The following is a 26,518-nucleotide window of genomic DNA, read 5'->3' as shown; positions in this document are numbered from 1 at the left end:
CGCTCTCCCCGGACCCCGCATTCACCATATCCGCTCTTCCCGGACCCCGCATTCACCATATCCGCTCTTCCCGGACCCCGCATTCACCATATCCGCTCTCCCCGGACCCCGCATTCACTATATGCGCTCTCCCCGGACCCCGCATTCACTATATCCGCTCTCCCCGGACCCCACATTCACTATATCTGCTCTCCCCGGACCCCGCATTCACTATATCCGCTCTCCCCGGACCCCGCATTCACAATATCCGCTCTCCCCGGACCCCGCATTCACCATATCCGCTCTCCCCGGACCCCGCATTCACCATATCCGCTCTCTCCGGACCCCGCATTCACCATATCCGCTCTCTCCGGACCCCGCATTCCCTATATCCGCTCTCCCCGGACCCCGCATTCACCATATCCGCTCTTCCCGGACCCCGCATTCACCATATCCGCTCTTCCCGGACCCCGCATTCACTATATCCGCTCTCCCCGGACCCCACATTCACTATATGCGCTCTCCCCGGACCCCGCATTCACTATATCCGCTCTCCCCGGACCCCACATTCACTATATCCGCTCTCCCCGGACCCCTACATTCACTATATCTGCTCTCCCCGGACCCCGCATTCACTATATATGGTCTCCCCGGACCCCGCATTCACTATATCCGCTCTCCCCGGACCACGCATTCACTATTTCCGCTCTCCCCGGACCACGCATTCACTATATCTGCTCTCCCCGGACCCCGCATTCACTATATATGGTCTCCCCGGACCCCGCATTCACTATATCCGCTCTCCCCGGACCCCGCATTCACTATATCCGCTCTCCCCGGACCCCGCATTCACTATATCCGCTCTCCCCGGACCCCGCATTCACTATATCCACTCTCCCCGGACCCTGCATTCACTATATCCACTCTCCCCGGACCCCGCATTCCCTATATCCGCTCTCCTGGACCCCGCATTCACTACATCCGTTCTCCCCGGATCCTGCATTCACTATATCTGCTCTCCCTGGACCCTGCATTCACTATATCCGCTCTCCCCGGACCCCGTATTCACTATATCTGGTCTCCCACAGTACACACAACATGGAAATGCAATTATTTTAGTAAATATAAATGGCTAAATACCTTTTCTCATCAGCAGTATATAGTAGTGTTGTGACTATCAGTGTCCAGCCGAGCACATGTTAAAGCTTGTAGGAGGAGTTTTCATTCTGCTCTAGGAGGATGCAGGACCCCTGACCTCTGGACAGTGCTGATTGGCCCTATGCTGATCACATGCACTCTCGCAAGAAAAGAAAAAAAATCTCAACAAACACCAAACTGAGCATGTGCAGAGTGCCTCCATACGATATGTCTTATCAGGATATAATATCAGGACACAGGAAGAAGGGGAGGATCAGAGAAGACAGGATCCAACAGCGGGCAGGAAGGGGGTATAAGTGACCGTGGGGGCAGGAAGGGGGTATAAGTGCCCTGTAGGCAAGGGGTTAAAGAGACATTTCATGGGAAATAAAGATTCGGTGACTGCAGCTTTTATTCTGCCTTTTTCTTTATGGTTTTCCTAATCCTGTGTGAAGCATTTGCACCTCATACATGGAAAGGAGATACAATTGAAGTTGGGAGTTTTTAAGAATCCAAATGGCCCCATTCAATAGGCTCCGGGGAGAAGATAAAGCCTACAACATATGAGAAGATTCCAGTAATAGAGGATATTGTCTGGTTGTACGAAGGGTATGATTTCCTCTGTACACAACATATTAATCCATAAATGTTTGATGAAATATCCCCTGAAATGTACAGAGACGTGAGTGATGATGAAGAGGATGTATGGTCAGAGATATCAATGTCATGTTAAACCCTCAGTTGCTTTAAGCACTTTCAGCAGCTGGTTTATCACTTACTGAGTGTACATCTTCATCCCTCAATCCTTGCCTAGGTTGCAGTTTAAACAGGTGACCGTAGGTTTCCGGTTGGTTCCCTTCTCTTGCAGTATCCTATGGAGCCACCCTTGTATGCAGGGACTAGGGTTGTGTCTCCCTAAACTGTGTGTGTCAATAGAAACACATAGCCCCATAGCCTAGGATGGCAAGGCACTCCCCTGCTCCTCTCTCTCCTCCTACCCTCTCCCTGACTGGAGACTGCACTCTCCACTGTTAACTCTTTCTTGAAAAGTCCAGAAGTTCAGGGAAGCAGCACTGAGAGAACAAGAGCCAGCAACATTGAAAGTTGTAAACTGCAAGCGGAGGGGAAAGAATTTTAACAGATCGTTTTCTACGGAATATTTATTTCACTGTGCTCAATGTCTTAACCGCTTCCCAACAGAGCTATAGCTGAAAGACAGCTGCAGCGTGGTTGTCCAGTTCTGGGAGGGCGTCCATGGAAGCCTCCCAGAACGTGCCCTCAGCGGCGTGCACCCACCGCTGTCAGTGACTGCTGTGTCCTACAGACACAGCTGATCACGTGATGAGGTAAAAGGCCAATCAGAACAGCCTTTTACCACGTGATCAGCTGTGTCCAATGACACGGCAGATCACTAGGTAAATTCAGTGGCTGGTTATCGGCAGTACTTTCCTCAAACTGTCACAGCATAAGGGAAGTACTGCCGGTAACCGGCAATTGTGACAGGGGAGATCTACACTGATAATCAGCAATGCCCAGCAATGCCGCCCAGGAGTGCCACCCAGCAGTGCCATCCGTCAGTGCCCAGCAGTGTCGCCCAGCAGTGTCACCCATCAGTGCCCAGCAGTGCCACCCAGCAGTGTCACCCAGCAGTGCCACCCAGCAGTGCCACCCAGCAGTGCCACCCAGCAGTGTCACCCAGCAGTGTCACCCAGCAGTGCAGCCTCATCAATGCACATCAGTGAAAAAGGAAAATTACCTGTTTGCAAAATTTTATAATAGAACCAAAGAAAACCCTTTTCTTTTCTTTCAAATGTTTTGCTCTTTGTTTATAGTGCAAAAAATAACCCCAATGGCAATTAAATACCACCAAAAGAAAGCTCTAATTGTGAGAAAACAAGGATAAAAATTTCATATGGGTACAGTGTTGCATGACCGCGCAATTGTCATTCAAAGTGTGACAGCGCTGAAAGCTGAAAATTGGCCTGGTAAGGAAGGGGGTATAAGTGCCCGGGGGGGGGGGGGGGGCAGGAAGGGGGTATAAGTGCCCGGGGGGGGGGCAGGAAGGGGGTATAAGTGCCCGGGGGGGGGGGCAGGAAGGGGGTATAAGTGCCCGGGGGGGGCAGGAAGGGGGTAGAAGTGCCCGGCAGGCGAGGGGTTAAACAACACAACTTTAAAGGATGATTGCCTTTGTCTCAATATCAATCTCTCAGGAAGTAATCCCTTCACTTGTTATCCATAGGATATGTAGAGCTCTCCCATTACATTACAGAGAAGTCCTTCAGGAAGTCCTAATTCTAGCAGATGGGATTGGGCCCCCAGGGGAGCTCGTATGACTTATCTGGAGATGTCCAAAATCGGTAAGATGTTGTTGAAGACATTGATACTATTTTTACAACAAATCTTGTATGTAAACGACAGTCCTGGCCAAAAACATTATTCCCCCCCCCCCCCCCCTGCATTTGTCAGATAATGCACCACCTCGCCCAGAAAAGTTTTGCAATTACAAATGTTTCAGCATTCTCATGTTTATTTCTTTTGTGTGTGTCCGTATGACGCAAAAAAGTGGAGAAAAAAAAAACTAAGTCTGACCCCTTCCACGTTATTGCAGCCATTAGCGCCCCTGCAGACAATCTATTCACACTCTCCTGCGGTATGTCTGCAGTCTCTGACCATCTCCTGCGGTATGTCTGCAGTCTCTGACCATCTCCTGCAGTATGTCTGCAGTCTCTGACCATTTCCTGTAGCATATCTGCAGTCTCTGACCATCTCCTGTAGCATGTCTGCAGTCTCTGACCATCTCCTGTAGCATGTCTGCAGTCTCTGACCATCTCCTGTAGCATGTCTGCAGTCTCTGACCATCTCCTGTAGCATGTCTGCAGTCTCTGACCATCTCCTGTGGCATGTCTGCAGTCTCTGACCATCTCCTGTGGCATGTCTGCAGTCTCTGACCATCTCCTGTGGCATGTCTGCAGTCTCTGACCATCTCCTGTGGCATGTCTGCAGTCTCTGACCATCTCCTGTGGCATGTCTGCAGTCTCTGACCATCTCCTGTGGCATGTCTGCAGTCTCTGACCATCTCCTGTGGTATGTCTGCAGTCTCTGACCATCTCCTGTGGTATGTCTGCAGTCTCTGACCATCTCCTGTGGTATGTCTGCAGTCTCTGACCATCTCCTGTGGTATGTCTGCAGTCTCTGACCATCTCCTGTGGTATGTCTGCAGTCTCTGACCATCTCCTGTGGTATGTCTGCAGTCTCTGACCATCTCCTGTGGTATGTCTGCAGTCTCTGACCATCTCCTGTGGTATGTCTGCAGTCTCTGACCATCTCCTGTAGCATGTCTGCAGTCTCTGACCATCTCCTGTGGCATGCCCATAGTCTTTTTATTATATCCTGCTGTGTGTCTGCTGTCCTGGAGATGGAATATTCACTAAATTGTATGTGCGGCTCCCCATGTCAAGAAAGCAGACCACCAATGGTATAGGAGTTGTAAAAAAAATAGCTTTTTAAATAAAACAAAATTTGGATTAAAAAAAAAAAGGATTCATTCCGTATGCAGGAAACAGAAGAATATATTAGTATCGGGACTCCTAGAGGCCAGCTGGTTCACAACACTCTCTGCACACGTCTGGATCCCGGCTATGTGTCTGACGATTCTGCGCGGATTTTATAGGTCAGGTGGAGATTTCGCATTACATGTATCTTTGTGATCCAATACCGCCAATATCTCCGATATGAGAAGCTTTGCACACCTCAGTCAGGACTTACATAGGTGGTATTGGCACCAAACTGAAGCAATCTTTGAAGCACAGAACTCAGAGTGTTCTTCTAGTCTGGAGATCAATCCCACGGTTCTCACAATCTTATCTAACTGCTACAGCCGCAAGCAACTGTTCCTGCGAGCTGCTTTTCATGTTTGGCAGCAGATCTGACAGTTTAAAAGTTGAAGTTTAACCACTTCCAGTCCGGACACTTTCCCCCCCCCCCCTTCCAGTCCGGACGCTTCCCCCCCCCCCCCCCTTCCAGTCCGGACGCTTCCCCCCCCTTCCAGTCCGGACGCTTTCACCCCCTTCCAGTCCGGACGCTTTCACCCCCCTTCCAGTCCGGACGCTTTCACCCCCCTTCCAGTCCGGACGCTTTCACCCCCCTTCCAGTCCGGACGCTTCACCCCCCTTCCAGTCCGGACGCTTCACCCCCCTTCCAGTCCGGACGCTTTCACCCCCCTTCCAGTCCGGACGCTTGGGGGGGAAGATTTTTTTTTTTTTACACGGATCGCTTTTACACCTATAAAGGCTGTAAAAGCAATCATTTCTCCTTCTCTCTGGCTGCATTCTTGCAGCCATTGAGAAATACTGTGAGATCTGTAATTGGTCACAGTTTGTCACATGGTACAAGGCTGTTGTGAGTAGCCCTGTACCATGTGACCTCGGAGATCATTCACAGATTTCACACGTAGTAAGCAATGATGGCAGAAGTGACATCTTGCTTACTACTCTTCATGTGACCACTGATTGCCCAATCAGTGGTCACATGATTTGGACCTCACACAGAGGTCCCATACAACGATCGGTGTTCCAGTCTGTCTGGAGGACACAGCGGGCACCGGATCGCGGTGCTGTGCGCTCCCAGGGAGTGCGCACAAGCAGGGGGTGGGGAGACTGTTTATAAATGGCCACCCGCTCCTGCACTGCTCCCGTCCAGCAGTTTATATACATGGGCCGGACGGGAAGTGGTTAATTTAGTTCTATTTTGCCTTCCCTGGTTCTTCTCTGCCCATCAATGAGCTCATTAAATTCTTAAATACAACTTTTCCACTGTCCATGGGTCTCTGTGCTTCTCTATGCAATGCAGGCAGATTGTAGCAGGTGGGAGGGGCAGGAAGGGTTCTGTACATAGCTTTCTGAAAACATTACAGTACCCTGCCTCAGTACTCCTCTGTCTCACAGTCCCTCAGCTCTGATGCAAGCAACGGGCTGGCTGTGTGGAGGAGTTATGCAAATATCAAAATGCCTTGATGGGGGGGGGGGGGGGTTCAGTATGGAGGAGAGGGTGTTCCTAGGCAGGATGCACTTGCATGCAGACCCCACCCCCCCAACCCCCTAGTTAATGCCAACAAGTTTCGCTTAGCATGCATGGCTGAAAGAATTGAAATCCAGTGAGACAAATGAGTGAGCCAGGGACAGTTTGGTTCGAGAGGAAGGGGCTAGATGATGCTGGATGTCCTCCAGCCAGGAAATGAGGCGGAGCTCTATCTTACTGCAGCTTCTAATGCACATTGTGAGAAGCTCACAGTGTGCGGTGAAATCAGAGTAAGCCATTTCAGTCCAGGAGAGGAGCCGCTACAACTGTGCCAGACTGAAGGCCTGAGATCAGCTTAAAGTTAACACCATAAGGCCTTAAAATTACAATTTGTAGGAAGGTGACAGAAAATTTGTTTTCAGTGTGTAGCAGGCTTCTTGTACAAGAGGATTGAGAAGGAATCACATGTTGAGCAGTCAGTCCTTCCTCTCTCTCCCCTATTTGTAAAACCTGGGCATTCTGCCAAGTTCATGACTCATCCACTACACAGCAAAGAACGCTGGGAAGGGGAGGAAGCAGGAAGTGAAGGGGGAGAACAGGGAGACAGGAGGCTGGAGAAAAGACAGGGACATGTGGAGCCCGTCCAAGCAGAGGAGGAGGCACTACAGCACCCAGCGCGGACAGAGGGACCCTGCTGTGTGTTCAGAGTCTGGTGAGCTGTCCCCCTGGAGAGTAAGACACACCATTTACACTTTGCATATAGACTGGACATCCACACCCCACTGCTGGGATCTCACCCATCCGGGGCCCTATGCAAGCCACAGATCCCCCTGCCTGCTTTGCCCCTCACCACCAGTGTAATTGAGACTGTCTGCCCCGGGGACTGACACATACTGGGAGATTGCATCCTGCGACTGCCCCTGGTCTTGGGGTGCTTTGTGTTGCCTTTAGACACTGAGGTTGGACCCTCTCAGCCCAGAAACCTAGTGAAATCTGATGTAACCCACACCAGCTGAAACTCCAAAGCAGCCTTCAGCTGCTATTTACTTCATTGTAAGGACTAAACGTGCACCAACTAGAGCTCCACCGTTACAAGGACTGAAGTGGGGGAATCTGGCTTAGTAGCTTTATTAGAGGTACCTCTTTATTGCATTCTGTTCTGACTCTGAGGTGATTTTTGGCTAACGCCCCTCAGAAGCAGAATCATACACCGGTGTGGGTAATATATTTCATTGATAGAGTATAAGTAAGTTTATTTGTTTGATATCAGTTGTATTCTGCTTAAAGTGCGGCTCTGCCATCCGGAGACTCTTGGCTGTGAAGCCCTCTAGTGGCAGACCAAATTTACTGCATTGCATTAAAGAAGAAAAGTAAGTTTTGAAGTTGAAAGGGGAACCCCACCCCTCTACACTGCATTTCATTCTCCAGAAAATTGTTCTTGTTTCATTTAACCCTGTGTCAGCAAATTTCTTGGCGGGGTACTTGCTATTCATTACCAGTTGTGCCAGAGGGATTGGGTTTGCTTAGGGTTGGATCTATTGAGCGCAGGACCCATAATATATTCCAGCTTGTCCCAAGGGGCAGTGCTACAAGTGGTTTATATCAAAGCTGGTAACGCTCGAAGTTATAAATCATAGGATAAGAGAACAGAGGCAGAGAGACCCGTGGACCTCATGTCAGAAGATGACCCCGGATAACAGATCATTTCTATGCTCCTGGGGGTTCCCAGAGATGGTCCTTCAGACTGAGATACGTGTACAACTGACAGACATGTGACCTTGGAGGAGGACAGCCAATAATAGACGCACCTCTCCGGCCTCTTCCAGGCTGTTCATCTGCCTCTAGCTTCTTGGTCCAATACCTGGCTTCTTCCTCGGGGATATCTGGAGGAGGACAGGAGACATCAGGATACACAGGGGATGGAGAACAAGGACAAATCATTTCACTCCATACATTGACTGACTCTTCCAATCAGATAAAACGAGCGCTGGATAAACATATAAAAAGAAGCAGCTAGTATGAAAAGGTAAAAACCTCAAACCCTCTCCTTAATAATAAAATAAAACTCATGCAGCGCTAAAAGTATGATAAACACATAAAATCGTAAATTATAAATTATATAATACCAATATAACAAAATTAAAAAATATGAAAGTGACCAAATCAATGACCTTATCTGGTATAGTGACATAAATAGATAATAATAAAAGATGACAATCTATAATATCCACAAAGGTTTAAAAATATGACAGTGGCCAAGTTCAATGACCTCATCTATTATAGTGACATAAATAGATGACAAGATGTAATATCCGAAAAAGTTTAAGGTGCCAGAAATCAATACACACACAATGGCATATGGTGAAGTATAGATGTGATGCGTACGTCTCCAATTGGCGTTTCCAGGTGAATATGTGATTAGTCTCTGATTAGTGTAGATCCGTGATGGTGAAAGATAAAATAAATGGCCGTAGATTGCACGCACCAGAGAGCGCAAATGAATGCGCATTTGAGTATTAACCATTAGCCGCCCGGCCAATGGCCCTTTGGCGGCTTCAAAAGTGCTTCGGCATTGGCGTGCTCTCGCACATGCGCAGTTTGCGCTAATGCAGAGCCTCGCAGCGGCGCGATCTGTCACCGGCCGTGTACCTCGGACACGGCCGATGACAGATCTGAGTACCGGCCCCCGTTGCTGGTACCATGTGACCTGCTGTGACCAATCACAGCAGGTCACATGACAGTTGTATACAATGGATGACTTCATTCATGCCATCCATTGTATACTACTGCCTAGCTGTGAATGGTCACAGCTAATCACATGCACATGTCATGTGATTAGCTGTGACTAAATCACAGCTAAGCACAAAAAAAAAAAAAAAAAAAAAAAAAAAACGGAATGAATCGATTTCATTCAGGTAAATGCTTGCTTATAGCAAAGTAATTCTTTGCTATAAGCAAATTGTGTAAAAGAAAAAAAAATACTGATCACTTCCCCAAAGTAGTACAATGTTACTATGGTAACATTGTACTACTTTGGTCATAGTAAAATATGAAAAAAAATCTTAAAAAAAAATGTAATAAAAAATTAAAAATAAAAAAATAAAAAAAATTAAAAAAATATATATATTTTTTTTTCATACTGTCACCAGTCAGTGTCCCTGCTCACCGCCATGCCAGTTATATGATGACGCTGTACTGCACTGGTGACAGTATGTAAAAAAAAAAGTGTATTTTTTTTTGTCAATTTTTCGGAAAATTTAAAAAATTATTTTCAACTTCAAAAAACTCGCCATTCCTCTTATGAAGTATGTCGGACTGTCTACTCTGCAAAAAGGGGTCATTTGGGGATATCTGTCCCGTCCTGACATTTGGGGGATATCTGTACTGTCCTGACATTTGGAGGATATCTCTACTGTCCTGACATTTGGGGGATATCTGTACTGTTCTGACATTTGGGGGATATCTGTACTGTCCTGACATTTGGAGGATATCTCTACTGTCCTGACATTTGGGGGATATCTGTACTGTCCTGACATTTGGGGGATATCTGTACTGTTCTGACATTTGGGGGATATCTGTACTGTCCTGACATTTGGGGGGATATCTGTCCCGTCCTGACATTTGGGGGATATCTGTCCCGTCCTGACATTTGGGGGATATCTGTCCCGTCCTGACATTTGGGGGATATCTGTCCCGTCCTGACATTTGGGGGATATCTGTCCCGTCCTGACATTTGGGGGATATCTGTCCCGTCCTGACATTTGGGGGATATCTGTCCCGTCCTGACATTTGGGGGATATCTGTCCCGTCCTGACATTTGGGGGATATCTGTCCCGTCCTGACATTTGGGGGATATCTGTCCCGTCCTGACATTTGGGGGATATCTGTCCCGTCCTGACATTTGGGGGATATCTGTACTGTTCTGACATTTGGGGGATATCTGTACTGTTCTGACATTTGGGGGATATCTGTACTGTTCTGACATTTGGGGGATATCTGTACTGTTCTGACATTTGGGGGATATCTGTCCCGTTCTGACATTTGGGGGATATCTGTACTGTTCTGACATTTGGGGGATATCTGTCCCGTCCTGACATTTGGGGGATATCTGTACTGTCCTGACATTTGGGGGATATCTGTACTGTTCTGACATTTGGGGGATATCTGTCCTGTCCTGACATTTGGGGGATATCTGTACTGTCCTGACATTTGGGGGATATCTGCACTGTCCTGACATTTGGGGGATATCTGCACTGTCCTGACATTTGGGAGATATCTGTACTGTTCTGACATTCTTGGACCTCAAGAAATTAGATTGGCTGTCAGTACTTCAGGATTGATCAATATTCAGATCTATACCATAGTTTGTGAACTCTATAACTTTCCTACAAACTAAATAATAAATCCTAATTTGGGTTTTTTTTTACCAAAGACATGTAGCAGAATACATCTCGGCCTACATTTATGAAGAACAATTATTTATTTGTAAACTTTTATAACAGAAACAAAGAAAAACGTGTTTTTTTTCAAAATTTTTGGTCTTTTTTTTGTTTATTTAGCAAAAAATAAAAACCCCAGTGGTGATTAAATACCACCAAAAGAAAGCTCTAGTTGTGTGAAGAAAATGATAAAATTTTAGTTTGGGTACAATGTTGTATGACCGCGCAATTGTCATTCAAAGTGTGAGAGCGCTGAAATGTGAAAAATGGCTTGGGCAGGAAGGGGGAAAATTGCCCGGTATTGAAATGGTTAAGGGGACCAACTCCTGGTCATCAGCATCAGGTTACTTAAAACATCAGGTCATCTGGTGGGCATCAGGGGGGCAGACAGCACACCATCAGGTAATATTCGGCACCGAGGATGGATTAGCCACCAGGGGAATCACACTAGTAACTTCAGTCAGGTCACAATGGGCCTTTGAAAAAGTGCTTGTGCATGAAACATGTCAGGAAGCCTGCCTCATCGACACAGTATGCTTGGTACACTTTCTTATGGACATCAGACTACCAGATTGTTACTATTTGGACATCATTTATCCATTGTGAATTTATTTCATCTTTTCATTTTAACCTTGAATAAAAGTTACTACACTATGGGAAGTCTTTTTGTTTTGGCTCACTTCTGGTGAGTCTTTTCCACAAGGATACCCATTGTGACCTGACTGAAGTTACTAGTGTGATTCCCCTGGTGGCTAATCCATCCTCGGGGCCGAATACTACCTGATGGTGTGCTGTCTGCCCTCCTGATGCCCACCAGATGACCTGATGTTTTAACCAATTGCCACCCAGCCACCGCATATAAACGGTGGCAGGGCGGCACTCGTAGGCAAAAGCACGTTTTAAAACGGCTGCCTTCAAAACAGGTAGGGGGCGCGCGCGAGGCGCGCGCCCGCCCTACCTGTCCCGCGGGTGTCAACAGCGGGTGTCAGCCGACGGGTCACGGACGGTTTTTACCGGCCGTTTTCCCGCGATTGCCGGTGATCACTGACACAGAGCAGGGCTGCATTGTTTACACACAGCCCTGTTCTGTGTCCGTTCTCTGACAGCTTGTGAGAAGCTGCAGAGTTTCTCTCCCTCGATCAGCTCCCCCCTCCCTCCCCCATCCAGTACACAACCCCGCCCCCTAGTAAAACACTCCCCGTACACTGCAAATTCTAAAAATGTTAAGCCCTTCCTCCCCAGTGACATTAGTACAGTTTCAGTGGTTTTTTTTCACTGATCACTGTATGGGTGTCACTGGGGATGTCAGTGACCCCAAGTCAGTTCCCCCCCCCGTGTCAAAATGTCCGCCGCAGTCCCGCCATAAGTCGCTGGTCGCCGCCATATGTCGCTGATTGCCGCCAAAAGTCGCTGATCGGCGCCATTATTAGTGTAAATAAAAATTAAAAATCCCAGTATCTTTCCCGCCATTTGTAAACGCTATAACTTTCACGTAAACCAATTAATTTACACGTATTGGGATTTTTTTTTAGCAAAGACATGTCGCAGAATGCATTTTGGCAGAAATTTATGACTAAATTAGATTTTTGCGTTTTTTTTTTACTGGACATGTTTTATAGCAAAAAGTCCAAAATATTGTTTTTTTTTTCCTCAAAATTGGCAGCCTTTTTTTTTAAAGCGCAAAAAATAAAAAGTGCACAGGCGATCAAATACCACCAAAAGAAAGCTCAATTTGTGGGGAAAAAAAGGATGTAAATTTCATTTATGTACCGTATTGCATGACCGCGCAATTGTCCGTTAAACTAGCGCAGCGCTGTATAGCAGAAAAATGGCGTAAATTGCAGTATCTATACCATAGTTTGTAGACGCTATAACTTCACACAAAGCAATCAATATACACTTATTGGGATTTTTTTTACCAAAAACATGGAGCAGAATACATTTTGGCCTAAATTTATAACTAACTTTGAGTTTACTATATATTTTTTATAGCTGAAAATAAAAAATATTTTTCTTCAAAATTTTTGGCCTTTTTTTGTTTATAGCGTGAAAAATAAAAAGCGCACAGGTGATCAAATACCACCGAAAGAAAGCTCTATTAGTGTGAAAAAAAGGACGTAAATTTCGTTTGGGTGCAGCATTGCATGACCGCGCAATTATCAGTTGAATTAGTGCAGCGCCGAGTAGCAAAAAGAGGCGTGGTCATTAAGGGGGGTAAATCCTCAGGAGCTCAAGTGGTTAAGTAACCTGATGCTGATGACCAGGAGTTGGTCCTTAACTAGTTGCCGACCACAGATAGCCGAATGACGGCTGCACTGCGGCCGGCCAGTTCTGGGTGGACGTCATATGACGTCCTCCCAGAACGCGCTCTCCTGCGCGCCCCAGGGGGCGCGCAACCGGCGATCTCCGTGATCGCTGTGTCCTACGGACACAGCTGATCACGTGATGTGGTAAAAGGCCAATCACAGCGGCCTTTTACCACGTGATCAGCGGTGTCCAATGACACGCTGATCACAGGGAAATGCAATTGCCGGTTCTCGGCTGCACTTTCCTCACGCTGTCAGATCGTGAGGAAAGTACTGCCGAGAACCGGCAGTTGTCAGAGCAGGGATCGGCACCGATCATCAGGGCACTGATGATCAGTGCCCTGATGATCGGTGCCCAGCAGTGCCACCCTCAAGTTCCGCCCACCTGTGCCCAGCAGTGCGCCCACTAGCTCCGCCCACCTGTGCCCAGCAATGCACCCACCAGTGCCACCCACCTGTGCCACCCACCAGTGCTGCCCACCAGTGCTGCCAGTCAGTGCCACCAGTCAGTGCCCAGCGGTTGTGCCAGTCAGTGCCGCCAGTCATTGCCCAGCAGTGATGCCAGTCAGTGCCGTCTATCAGTACCCATCATCAGTGTCACCTATCAGTGCCGCCTATCAGTGCTGCATATTAGTGCCGCCTATCCGTGACACCTCATTAGTGCTGCCTATCAGTGCCTATCAGTGCCCATCAGTCCTGCCTCATCAACGCACATCAGTTAAGGAGAAAAATTACCTGTTTGAAAAATTTTATAATAGAAACAAAGAAACTTTTTTTTTTTTTCAAATTTTTTGCACTTGTTCATAGCGCAAAAAGTAAAGTGCCCAGCAGCGATTAAATACCACCAAAAGAAAGCTCTATTTGTGAGAAAAAAATGATCAAAATTTCATATGGGTACAATGTTGCATGACCGCGCAATTGTCAATCAAAGTGAGGCAGCGCTGAAAGCTGAAAATTGGCCTGGTAAATAAGGGGGTATAAGTGCCTGGTAGGCAAGTGGTTAATACTCAAATGCGCATTCATTTGCGCTCTCTGGTGGGTGCAATCTACGGCCATTTATTTTATCTTTCACCATCACGGATCTACACTAATCAAATCACATATGCACCTGGAAACGCCAATTGGGGACGTACTCATCACATCTATACTCCACCATATGTTTATAGTGCGTATATTTGCACTTCACCATATGCCATTGTGTGTGTATTGATTTCTGGCACCTTAAACCTTTTTCGGATATTACATCTTGTCATCTATTTATGTCACTATAATAGATGAGGTCGTTGAACTTGGTCACTGTCATATTTTTAAACCTTTGCGGATATTCTAGATTGTCATCTTATATTATTATCTATTTATGTCACTATACCAGATAAGGTCATTGAACTTGGCCACTTTCATATTTTTTTAATTTTGTTATATTGGTATTATAGAATTTATAATTTACGATTTTATGTGTTTTATCATACTTTTAGCGCTGCGTGAGTTTTATTTTATTATTGATTGACTCTTATATGCAGGCAAAACACAGAATGCAACAACACGAAGCCATCTTCATGGCAAATGTTCTATAGAAGAGAGAGGAAGAGAATCTTCAATAACATATTTCCATGTTGTCCCCATATTTCCATACAGGTGGAGACAGTTTTCCTTGTTCGGGTCTACACCCGCCTTCATCAACCCAATTGTATGGAGGAACCCGTGAAATAATTTTCCACTCTAAGGAACCCAATAATAATAATAACTATATCTAACGCTCAAATAAATGAAAGAACCCCTGCGCTTAGATGACCCTAATAGTAATAAAAGCTGCTAACACCTACTATGTACCAATATACCATAAACTAAAAAACTATGAAAATGGTGCAGCGCTGCTAATATTCATTAAGACAATGCATAGGAAGCAAATAAAACAACAGACCCTGATGAAGTCACGTGATATTCGTGACGTAACGCGTTGGTACGTTCATTGTCTATTCCGGGACGCGGTGACGTCACTTCCGGCGTCCGCGCCATATTGGGACTCCATGAAGCCGCATGTCAGGAGGACAGCCGATTACTGTGTGCGATCGTTTGCCTACATGTAAGTGGGTATTTTGTTTTTATTTAATAAATTGGATATATTGCACTATGGAGCCTGTTTGGTTTATGTCTCTGAGTAGAAGATAGAGGTGTCGTTAGAGCGGTGGAAGAGGTCTGGCTAAAGTTACCATCATTCCGGTCATACTGAAGGGATCAACAGGGGATTGCCTATCTGTTGAAAGCTGGTTGGCCCTTGAGGTCATTGCAAGGAGGTGAGGGGGCACTCAGATTGTTTTGGGATTCCTGTGGCACGTATGACACATCCACGTGTGAAGAGTTCCTCACCTGTGTGCTCATATTGGACTGTTTATCACCCCTTAGTCACTTACTAAGTGTGTGTCAGTTTGCACCTTGACACCAGTGATTGATATATGCTATTTATGCTGTCACAAGGGGGTTGATTTACTTGTGTTGTTTTATTTGCTTCGTATGCATTGTCTTAATGAATATTAGCAGCGCTGCACCATTTTCATAGTTTTTTATATCTAACGCTCATGGCAGATTAGGGTGATGGTCATTGGGAAGAAAGTCCCTTACATTGGTGGCCATTGGGAAGAATGTTCCTTACCGTGGTGGTCAGTGGGAAGAATGTTCCTTACACTGGTGGTCAATGGGGAAAATGTCACTTACATTGGAGGTCAATGGGGAAAATGTCACTTACATTGGAGGTCATTGGGAAGAAGGCCACTTACATTGGAGGTCAGTGGGAAGAATGTCCCTTACCGTGGTGGTCAGTGGGAAGAATGTTCCTTACACTGGTGGTCAATGGGGAAAATGTCACTTACATTGGAGGTCAATGGGGAAAATGTCACTTACATTGGAGGTCAGTGGGAAGAAGGCCACTTACATTGGAGGTCAATGGGAAGAAGGCCACTTACATTGGAGGTCAGTGGGAAGAAGGCCACTTACATTGGAGATCAGTGGGAAGAAGGCCACTTACATTGGAGATCAGTGGGAAGAAGGCCACTTACATTGGAGGTCAGTGGGAAGAAAGCCACTTACATTGGAGGTCAGTGGGAAGAAGGCCACTTACATTGGAGGTCAGTGGGAAGAAGGTCACTTACATTGGAGGTCAGTGGGAAGAAGGTAACTTACATTGGAGGTCAGTGAGAAGGTCACTTACATTGGAGGTCAGTGAGAAGGTCACTTACATTGGTGGTAATTGGCAAGAAAGTCACTTAACATTGTTGGTTATTGGCAAGAATGTTTCTTACATTGGAGCTCTGTGAGAAGAATGTCCCTTACATTGGTGGTCAGAGGATTCTCACCCATACATTTACCTAAAAAGATCAATGGTGCCAGCGGTAGCTTAATTGAAAGGCATAATTACTTGTAGAACCCCTAGCAATCTCTGGAGGAACCCTGGGGTTCCATAGAACTGTGGTTGAGAAAGGCTGGTCTAGACTGTTCCCTCTGAAACTTGTTGACACAGATGTCTATGGCTTGATCATATGGGAACAATATGAATTGTGTCTACAAGTTCCCCGCCTGGCCTCCATATGAATGAATGGTGGCCAAGTGGCTATTTCTCTTTCTTTATAGTGCCCAAAGCTTCTAGATCTCATCTTGGCTTGATCCTTTCAATCAGTTTCAGGTGGTATATTAGTTGAGGTTGGTAAAAAAAAAATGGAGCACAGGAAGTGCATTCAGAGGATTTACAATGTCAACCAAAAACATTCCACAGCAGCAAAAAGAAACCGTAATCACAGCAAACCACAGCAAATCCCGGCCTTTGCCGCTCTCTCACGTTGTCTCACCATTGCTGTGTATCAGATTAGACCCTCAAATCCATTTCCTGACCTGTTGGGAGAAAAGTGACACCATGCATCTTGTGTACACAGAACATGGAGGCAGAATACACACGGGGATAACACTTCACAGCAATGTGGAGGAAAACCCGAGCTATCCTTACCTGTATGGGGATCACTGAGACAGAGCCAAGATAGGACAGGTATCCAGGTCTGCCATATGGTTTCATGTATGGGCTGTACAATACCAGAGAATAGCAGAAGGCTGTAACCAGAATTTGCCAAGTCCCTGAAGTGAAACCTCCAAAATGCCCAAAAGGAAGCAAAGAGATCCAGGCTAAACTAATATTGTCTAGACGCTGATCCATGTGTATCCGACTTCTTACAACAAGCTTTATGAGCTTTGTGTATTTCACCCAGATCTGTGCCATAATCCAGAGGAAGACTTTACCTCTGAGCAGCTAAAGTGATGAACTTCAAGCTGTGGATGGCTTTGTGGACACCACCTGACTTGTCAAACTTCGATTTGAAAAGTTCAACATTGATGGTGTCCTGTCAGGTGCGCTCACTGTTTAAATATTCAGTCACGGATGCAGTGGCTTTCTGAACACAACTGTTGGCAGTTAATAGAGGAATCTATTGGATGAGAAACATATTAGATGGAGGACGCAATGAGATTCCTCTCATTCAGCCATTGGTGGATCAAGAGAAATCTGTGCGCCTGGCTATTCTCACCTCCTGTAGTGTCTCTGGAACAAGAAGTGAAGGCAAATCTCCCCAAAGGAACTCAGACAGCAAAAGCCCAACAGGGGTGATAACCATTCCCTACTATATCAGAAATAAAAAATGGCTTTGGAGGCGTACTGTATATACATTAAATGGTAACTATAGACTGTGTTGTCACTGGAGAGTCGCCCTGTTCTGATGGCACCCAAACATGTACACATCTGTTAAAGCCTAACAGTTCCTCTAATTCCCCAACATAGACTCAGTCCCTATCCACCTTTATATTATCCTACAACCTGATATCATGCCAGGACTCATCTCCTATCATCGTCTACATCCATTATCCTTCACCCCCAATATCGTCCTAGGAATGATTTCTTCCATACCCTCCAATCCCTGGATGGGAAGAGAGAAGGAGCAAGAAGTGGGGCGAAGAAGAGAGAGGGGGTGCAGGGGGAGATGATAGAATGGGGGGGGGAGCAAGAGGGGGGAGAAGAGAGACAGGGAGGATAGGAGAGAGAGAGGGGGAAAAAGAAGAAGGGGGGGAGGGGGGAAAAGAAGAAGGGGGGGAGGGGGGAAAAGAAGAAGGGGGGGAGGGGGGAAAAGAAGAAGGGGGGAGGGGGGAAAAGAAGAAGGGGGGGAGGGGGAAAAAGAAGAAGGGGGGGAGGGGGAAAAAGAAGAAGGGGGGAGGGGGAAAAAGAAGAAGGGGGGGAGGGGGGAAAAAGAAGAAGGGGGGGAGGGGGGGAAAAAGAAGAAGGGGGGGAGGGGAAAAAGAGGAAGGGGGGAGGGGAAAAAGAAGAAGGGGGGGAGGGGAAAAAGAAGAAGGGGGGGAGGGGAAAAAGAAGAAGGGGGGAGGGGAAAAAGAAGAAGGGGGGAGGGGAAAAAGAAGAAGGGGGGAGGGGAAAAAAAAGAAGGGGGGAGGGGAAAAAGAAGAAGGGGGGAGGGGAAAAAGAAGAAGAGGGGGGAGGAAGAAGGGGGGGGGAGAAGAAGGGGGGGGGGAGAAGAAGGGGGGGGGAAGAAGAAGGAGGGGGGGGAAGAAGAAGGGGGGAAAGAAGAAGGGGGGGGAAAGAAGAAGGGGGGGGAAAGAAGAAGGGGGGAGAAGAAGGGGGGGACTGTGGGGGAGAAAAGGAGTAGAAAAAGGAGGGAGAAGAGATAATAGGAGGTGATGGGAAGGTAAAGAGAGGGAAGTGGGATGGGGGGAGAAGATAGGAAGTGGGGGATGGAGAAGGAGGAGAAGAAAGGGGGGGAGAAGGAGAAGAAAGGGGGGGAGAAGGAGAAGAAAGGGGGGGAGAAGGAGAAGAAAGGGGGGGAGAAGGAGAAGAAAGGGGGGGAGAAGGAGAAGAAAGGGGGGGAGAAGGAGAAGAAAGGGGGGGAGAAGGAGAAGAAAGGGGGGGAGAAGGAGAAGAAAGGGGGGGGGGGAGGAGAAGAAAGGGGGGGGGGGAGGAGAAGAAAGGGGGGGGGGGAAGGAGAAGAAAGGGGGGGAGAAGGAGAAGAAAGGGGGGGAGAAGAAGAAGAAAGGGGGGGAGAAGAAGAAGAAAGGAGGGGAGAAGAAGAAGAAAGGAGGGGAGAAGAAGAAGAAAGGAAAGGAGAAGAAGAAGAAAGGAGGGGAGAAAGGGGGGGGGGGGGAAGGAAAGAAGAGGAGAAAAAGAAAAGAGATGGGGGGGGGGGGGGATGAGAGTTGGGAGAACGTGCGAGATCCAAGCAATGCATATAACGAACACAGGATTTTTCCTCAGCAAGAACGGGGTTACACTTTAACCGCAAACCTTTACAATCCATAACAATGATCCCTGTCGCAGAGGGATGCGGTTTATGGTTTTGGCAGAGATGTGACGGCTACACTTCATTATCACCTTTCATATGAAATATTACTAGCCATCAGTGACTGATACATTGATAAAGGGTGTGATCAGGGCCAGCGCTACCACTAGACAAACTAGGCAACCACCTAGGGCGCACTGTCACCTGGGTCACAGCCACTAGTTTCCCTACTCTCCTGCCTTCTGAGAATCGTACCACATAGTGTATTTTTTACTTCTGGTTTTATGTTCACTTTGCTTTTTCTACTTCGTTTAAGTGAATTGTTGCAAAAAATGTCCACCAAGGGGCTTCTGAACCCCCAAGTAGAGGGATACAGCAGTGTGCTTCCAAGCCTCTAGGAGGAGCAGAGAGCTTCAAGCATGTAGCCTGTCCTCCAAGGTACAGGACCTTCCCCCTGTGACGTCACGTCCGCCTCGTGTGCATTCCAAGCTGGCCAAGGCACTTTCCGGTTGTTCGGTGACATCCTGGCATTGCTCCATCTCTTCTTCCACAACTCCAGACCCACACTGGCTCATCCTTAGGACTGGAAAGACTGACTGTGACCATTATCGATGATAAGCGACATTTCTTTCTAGTGAGTGTGTTGCTGAATTTACTTTTTTTAATGGACTTTTGAAGTTTAATTTTCTTCGAGGGGGGGTGCAAGATAGTCTAGCACCGGCCCTGGGTGTGATGACACCGGGAAGAAGTCCAGCTCTTAGGACACAGAAAAATTATAAAGAACTGTTCTGCCAGCGGCAATCAATCAGGATCCGCTGGGAAAGGAGCCGAACATTTCATTGTAGCACAATGGCGCCATCTTGAGTGTTCGTAAAAAGATACCACCCTTTATTATTCTCTAGGTAGTATTCCTGATTGGTAATCACTGGTACTAACCACAGCTAAACAAATTAGAAGCAATAATCCGATCAATAAGGTATGGAGACCAGTAGTAGGACTCCACTAAGGATAGGATGACATTGAGCCCACACAGACAGCAAGCCCCGATCGTCTGCAGAAACCCGGGAGACAGCATGTGAAGAACGAACTTCATTCTACACTGGGAGGACCTGTCCCTGACCTAAACCTACAACCACAATGTACAATCTCCTTCAGAGCTACCAAAACTATGGAATAGGTGGCCAGACATAAACAACCCATTCGATTTGTACAAACCCAGGCAGGACCTTGTAGTATATGGTTGATGGAAGACCTAAAGAAGCTCATACAATCAGATTGTATAGTGGTTGGTAAACTTTAGAGCATGAATAGAGGCCATGTGAATGTACCATGATTTGTAGATCAGTCTGGACCCTCGGGGCCACTTCTAACTTTGGGTTTCTAGTACATCTGTAGCATATTGGTTGTGTTGTATACTGCTTTGTATTGTTCCTTAGGTGCAGGGGCGGACTGACCATTTGGAAACTTGGGCACTGCCCGAGGGCCCGGGGTCAGTAGGGGGCCCCATGAGATGCCCCTGGTACCTTTTTTATAGGCTTTTTTGAGTTTGGGCAAGGACACAGGGGCCCCATGATCCCCTATTGCCCGGGGGCCCCATGAGTTGTCAGTCCGTCCCTGCTTAGGTGTCTACTCTGTGCAGCTCATACTTAGTTACATAGTTAGTCTGGCTGAAAAAAGACAAAAGTCCATCCAGTTCAACCATTAAATAAAAAAAAAAGTTATAATCCTACACCCACAGTTGATCCAGAAGAAGGACTGGACTATAAGTGAAGTCCACTATTGTTCGTACATCCAACAAAATGTATCTTCAGTTCAGGGGTGGACTGACAACTCATGGGGCCCCCGGGCAATAGGGGATCATGGGGCCCCTATGTCCTTGCGCAAACTCAAAAAAGCCTATGAAAAAGGTACCAGGGGCATCTCATGGGGCCCCCTACTGACCCCGGGCCCTCGGGCAGTGCCCGAGTTTTCAAATGGTCAGTCCGCCCCTGCTTCAGTTAATGCTGGACAGGAGGAAGAGAAGAGTTACTGGAGGAGTTACAGGAGATCCAAACTCACCAAAAGGCAGCTCGAATCTTGTGTCCAGCAAGATCATATGGAGAGTGGGGTTCCTGGTTCCGCAGATCTCATCGTCCTTCATTAACACCTCAGCCTCCAGTGCTGACCACTCCCCGGGCCCCTCCTGTAAAAAGGGAAAAAGAAAATTGGTGTTAGCCCAGGAATTAAGGAACCACAATGGGTGCAAAAAGATAATACAACGCCACGACAGCCCCAAATCCAATGTCCCAATACATCATTTACTTGCTGTGGTTCTCCGTGAAAGCCAAATTCCAGCATGCGTATCAGTATATATATATATATATATATATATATATATATATATATATATATATATATATATATATATATATATATATATATACACACACACACACACACACACACATACATACACACACTCTTCTTGTCTGTACAGGAAGAAAGGAAAAATGCCCCACAGAGGTATACAGGCAGCACTTCTAAGGGTCCATCCACACGGATGTGCTTCTGATGTGTTCATATTGACTTACAATAGTAGGTGCCTTTTTTGGTACCCTTTTGAAAAACTGCATCAAAGACGCAGCATGCAAGACTTTTCAAAGCGCAGACACAAATAAAAGGAAGAGGGAGTACTGGGTGCCGCACACCAACCAGATCCGACAGTCGCTAAGCAGTCTCAGCCTAGCTCCAATCAGGCCACACCCCCTGTGCTGTCCTACTAACAGCTAGCTAACAAAACTGACAGAAGCAGCATTGTGTTTCATTCCAAAACTGAATTTACTTCTGAGTAGTTCTGTAAAACTGTAATACAATCATATAAACTGAAGTTACAACATGCTTGTCAACATGTCTCTCACAATGCATACAATGATCACATTTCTTACAAACATCTACCTACAAATCACATTAAATATATTGAAATGCGATCTAGCTACGTATGTAACTTTAACAAACACAATGAAAGAACTTACAGGAAAATGTGTATTAAAGGGAGAAAGGAGGAGACCTTCACTGGTACTCTTCAAGAAGCTGAAATGGCTGCAGTGGTTTATGGGCAATCTTCATTCCTAACATGAGACACTTCCTGTTCTTTATTGATACGGGTGCAATTGCAGTGAACACCGAATAGATGGCTTCCTACACAACACACTGATGATATACAGAACACCCCTGATGTTTCGCGCACCCACTGGGCTTAATAATGCAGGTGGGGTGAACAGGACGAAACACGTCAAAGGCGTGGCCTGGACTTTATTTTCCCGGATGTCAAGTCCTAAATGTCCTTTCTTACAGGGAAATAGGGTAAATAGTTGAACTGGTTATACGGAGCCCTGGCAGGGATGCCTTGTTTTATGACAATATCATGCGAACGTATTTAAGGTTTTCTTTATTAAAGTCTAAAATCTTTCACAGCCAACTGGAGTACAGAAAATTATTTTGTGCTGAATATGGTATAAAACGGATTTATGACACAAAAATCTGCCAAGTTCTGAAGAGGCTGTCATGTAAATTGGTTACATCAGAGGAACAGCGGGAGTCCCTGAATCTCTGACACCCTGTGGCTCAGAGTAGAACACAGAAGCAGCGGGGGACCTTTCTGAATGGAAGACCAACATTTTCCCGTAAATGATTCTTGACAGTTAATTGGGAAATACAGTGATCACAGACTGTCCAATTGAGATGATAAATACAGCTTTATCACTCTTTCACATGGTGGTTGCAGCACAATATCATTTTTAAAGCACAACTAAAAGTAAAAACGAAAAAAAAAAACAGCACTGGCTGCAAAACTCACCTCCTCTCTAGTGCTGCCCCGTGCATTAATTCCTTTTTGACCTTAGAGGTCATCAGTTCATCAGCCTTCAGGTGAATGAAGATAGTTCAGGACATGGTAGACCTGTCAACACAACACCCTGCAGAAATACCACGAAGATGGAGAGAACAGCGCTGATGTCACGATGTCAGCGCACTCTGCAGCATTGCGGCTGGCCCACTACATCCTAAGAGGACCATGTGTGGTACATGACTGGTCTGAAGACATCTGGAAATCGTATCAAATCAATCCCATCACCCTATTTAGCTCAAATACAGTTTCACCACCTTCTAATCCACTGCCCACCACTTTCTTCAGATCAAAATCACTGCCCTCTAACGTCGACTAAAATTCACTGTCCACTGCCTTCTTTAGCCCAAATCCACTACCCATCCCCTTCTTTCAATGCCCAACACCTCTTTCAGCTCGTATCTACTGCTCACCCCCTTCATCAACACAGATCCACTGCCCAATTTTCTCTACAGCTTTTTTTCAGCTCTAATTCAATGCTTCCAGTGTTCTTCAGCTCAAATGCACTACCCACCACCTTCTTCGGGTCTAGTTGACCGCCTAACACTATCATGAACTCAAAGTCAATAACCCCCATCCTCTTTGGCTCAAATTCACCGTCCGCCACCTTCAAATATCCTGCTCGCCACCTTCTTTGAGAAAGGAAAGGTGGTGGGTGGGGAGAGGATTTGAGCCAAAGTCAATGGCCACCACCCTCTTCAGGTTGATTTCAATGCCCAACACCATCTTCGACTCCATTTCAATGCCCAACCCCTTCTGAGGGTCCAATTCAACCTTCTTTAGCTCAAATGCAATGACCAAAGCCTTTTTTGGCTCTGATTCGATGTGCAACACCTTTCTCAGCTCTAATTCTCTGCTCCTCACATTTTCACAGCCTTCCTCAACTCATATCCAATGCCCAACAAATTCTTCAACTCAAATTCAATGTCTTAACATCTTCTTCGACTCAAATTCAATGCCCAATACATTTGTCAACTCAAATTCAATGCCCAACAAATTCTTCAACTCAAATTCAATGCCTACCAGCTACTTTGACTCAAATTCAATGCCCAATAAGTTCTTCAGCTCAAATTCAATGCCTGACATCTACTTCGAATCGAATTCAATGCCTGACATCTACTTCGAATCGAATTCAATGCCCAACAAGTTCTTTGACTCAAATTCAATGCCCAACATCTTCAACTCAAATTTAATTCCCACCGCCTTTTTCAGCTGAACTTTAATGCCCAACACCTTTTTTGGGCTCAAATTTAGTGCCCAACACCTTCTTTGTCTAAAATTCACTGCCCACCACCTTATTTGGTGTGAATTCATAGGCCAATCTTTTCTTCGGCTCAAATTCAATGCTCAACACCTTTTCCGCATTCACTGCCCAGCATCTTCGTCAACTTAAAGTTCAAGCCACCACAATGTGGCACAGCATCGCATGCAAAGGCCCACTCTAGTCAGCACCACTAGAGCCAGGGTCATTCCGAGTATAGTATCAGCCCACCACCTTCACTCTAAGCCAGGTCTCCTGCCCACCCACCACAACTTTTACTGTACAGACTTGTGCAGATGGGTCTCCTTTCCAGCCACCTTCAGCAGGCAGAGATGACCTTCAGCAGACCACAAGTTTGACATGCCTGCTGTAAACATTTGATGCAAAGAGGCTTTTTAAACTGAAGACCCCTAAGATTACTTTTTCCCCACCTACTGTGTAGTGATGCATAATGTGTGTAGTCTGCGGTTATAACTATACATGCCGTGTGTGTTATGTGTTACAAGTGTGTGTGATTTTTATCTCAATTTCCCACACATTTTCCCATTACTTTCACCATCACCACCATAAAGGAAAATGCTGCAAACCTGATCAGTGTTACAATAACATTTTTAATTTTTGTATATCTATCGAATTCAAAGTTTAGTTATTGTCCTACAAAAACTTAGCTTGATGCCCTTGAACTATTCCATACAGCAAAGTGACGTTTTACAGGGTTTTGGGAGGGGGGGGGGGTGCTGTGTGCTCTGCGGTGTAGTGCGCACACACAGTAAGAAATATCAGGTGCAAAATAAATGAAAAAAAAAAAAACAGTGAGCACACAAAAAAGTACACAGGGTTTTAAACATGGTCCACTGAAGAGAAAGGACCCTAATCCCCCGGGCTACAAAACTCCTGATGGAGACTGAAGTACTTGTGGTCCACCTAGCCAAAACCAGGCAGCCCTTTCCTTAACCCCTTGACGCCGACGTAACACAAATATGCGGCCTCACGGACCTGGGCTTTTTTCCGTGGGGCCGCATATTTGCGTACCTGTCTTTGTGTTGGGAGCGCGCCCCTCAGCGCGCTCCCAGCACCGAGACCGCGGTGTCACTGAGAGCACCGGGTCCCGTTCTAACGATCGGGACCCGGGACTCCCGGTCCCGGGTCACATGATCGCTGTGATAGCCTCTGATTGGCTATCACAGTGATCAGTCACTGTGCAGCCCGGCCCCCTTGTTTTTTTTTCTCTCTCTCTCTATGAATGGAGAAGAGAGATACATTGTATCTCTCGAACTCCTGTCAGAGAGAAGAAAAAAAAAAGTTTGTAAAAAAAAAAAAAAAAGATAAATAAATAAATATTAAAAAAATAAAATAAAAAATAAAAAAAAATACCTAGATCAAGGTTGGATCTAGTTCAGTGCCAGGGTTAGTGTTTAGGTCAGGGTCAAGGTCAAAGGTCAGGGTCAAGGTCAAAGGTCAGGGTCAAAGGTCAGGATTTAAAAAAAAATTGGTATCAGTGTCAGTTAGTGTTAATGTCAGTGTCAGTTAGTGTTAGTGTGTTTTAGGTAAAAAAAAACAAAAAACAAAATGCGCACTATGGTTTCTGGGCTGTACTACGGGTACAAACAACAAATAACATACACATATATGGTATCGCTGCGATCGTCAAGAGCTGGAGAATTTATTTTGGGTTGCTCTTTGGTGGTAGGTTATGGTCATAACAAGAAACACATAGCTAAATAAAAAAAAAAGGATTTTTTTTACTATTTTTGGCCAGTTTTCCTTTGATAATAAAAAAAAATCAGGAGATATCCATTACCATTTACCACCAAATGAAGGCCCAATTTATCCTGAAAGAATCAAGGTATAATCCACCTGGATGTGCAAAGTAGTTGTGATGATATGTACGGTTTTGCTATCACATGTCAACGGTGCAGAATTGTGCTTAGGCATTTAGATTTGTTTTACCCTTAGGCGTGAAGGGGTTAAAGGAACCTGCTGAAGCACAGTCCACACAAGCACCTTCCCTCAAAGAGAAAACCTCAGGTCAAGTTCAAGGACTTACACCCTAATTGGGAGGGAGTGGAGGGACATTGTGCTGTACAAACTGTGTAAGAAAAAAAAAAGAAAAAGAAAAAAAAAAACATACAACATAAAATAATGGGGATAAATTAAAACTGCTTAGGGTGCCAAAGTGC

The 26,518-nt window shown here is 46.0% G+C and overlaps 1 protein-coding gene across 1 annotated transcript in view; it reads right to left on the bottom strand.

Moving 5' to 3' along the window:
* LOC149436248 (uncharacterized) overlaps positions 1-26,518 on the bottom strand; it is a 285,326-nt gene that overhangs the window by 122,675 nt on the left and 136,133 nt on the right. The window contains 3 exon segments of the mRNA XM_089661820.1: positions 7,941-7,970; positions 7,972-8,015; positions 21,253-21,376. Of these exon segments, the coding sequence (XP_089517946.1) occupies positions 7,941-7,970; positions 7,972-8,015; positions 21,253-21,376 (198 nt within the window).

The sequence above is a fragment of the Staurois parvus genome, unplaced genomic scaffold (assembly GCF_062004578.1).
Source record: "Staurois parvus isolate SC_StPar_1 unplaced genomic scaffold, SC_StPar_1.0 ptg001394l, whole genome shotgun sequence".
NCBI lineage: Eukaryota > Metazoa > Chordata > Amphibia > Anura > Ranidae > Staurois > Staurois parvus.
Note: the sequence above shows the minus strand (reverse complement) of the source record. Positions and strands in the feature narration are given on the sequence as shown.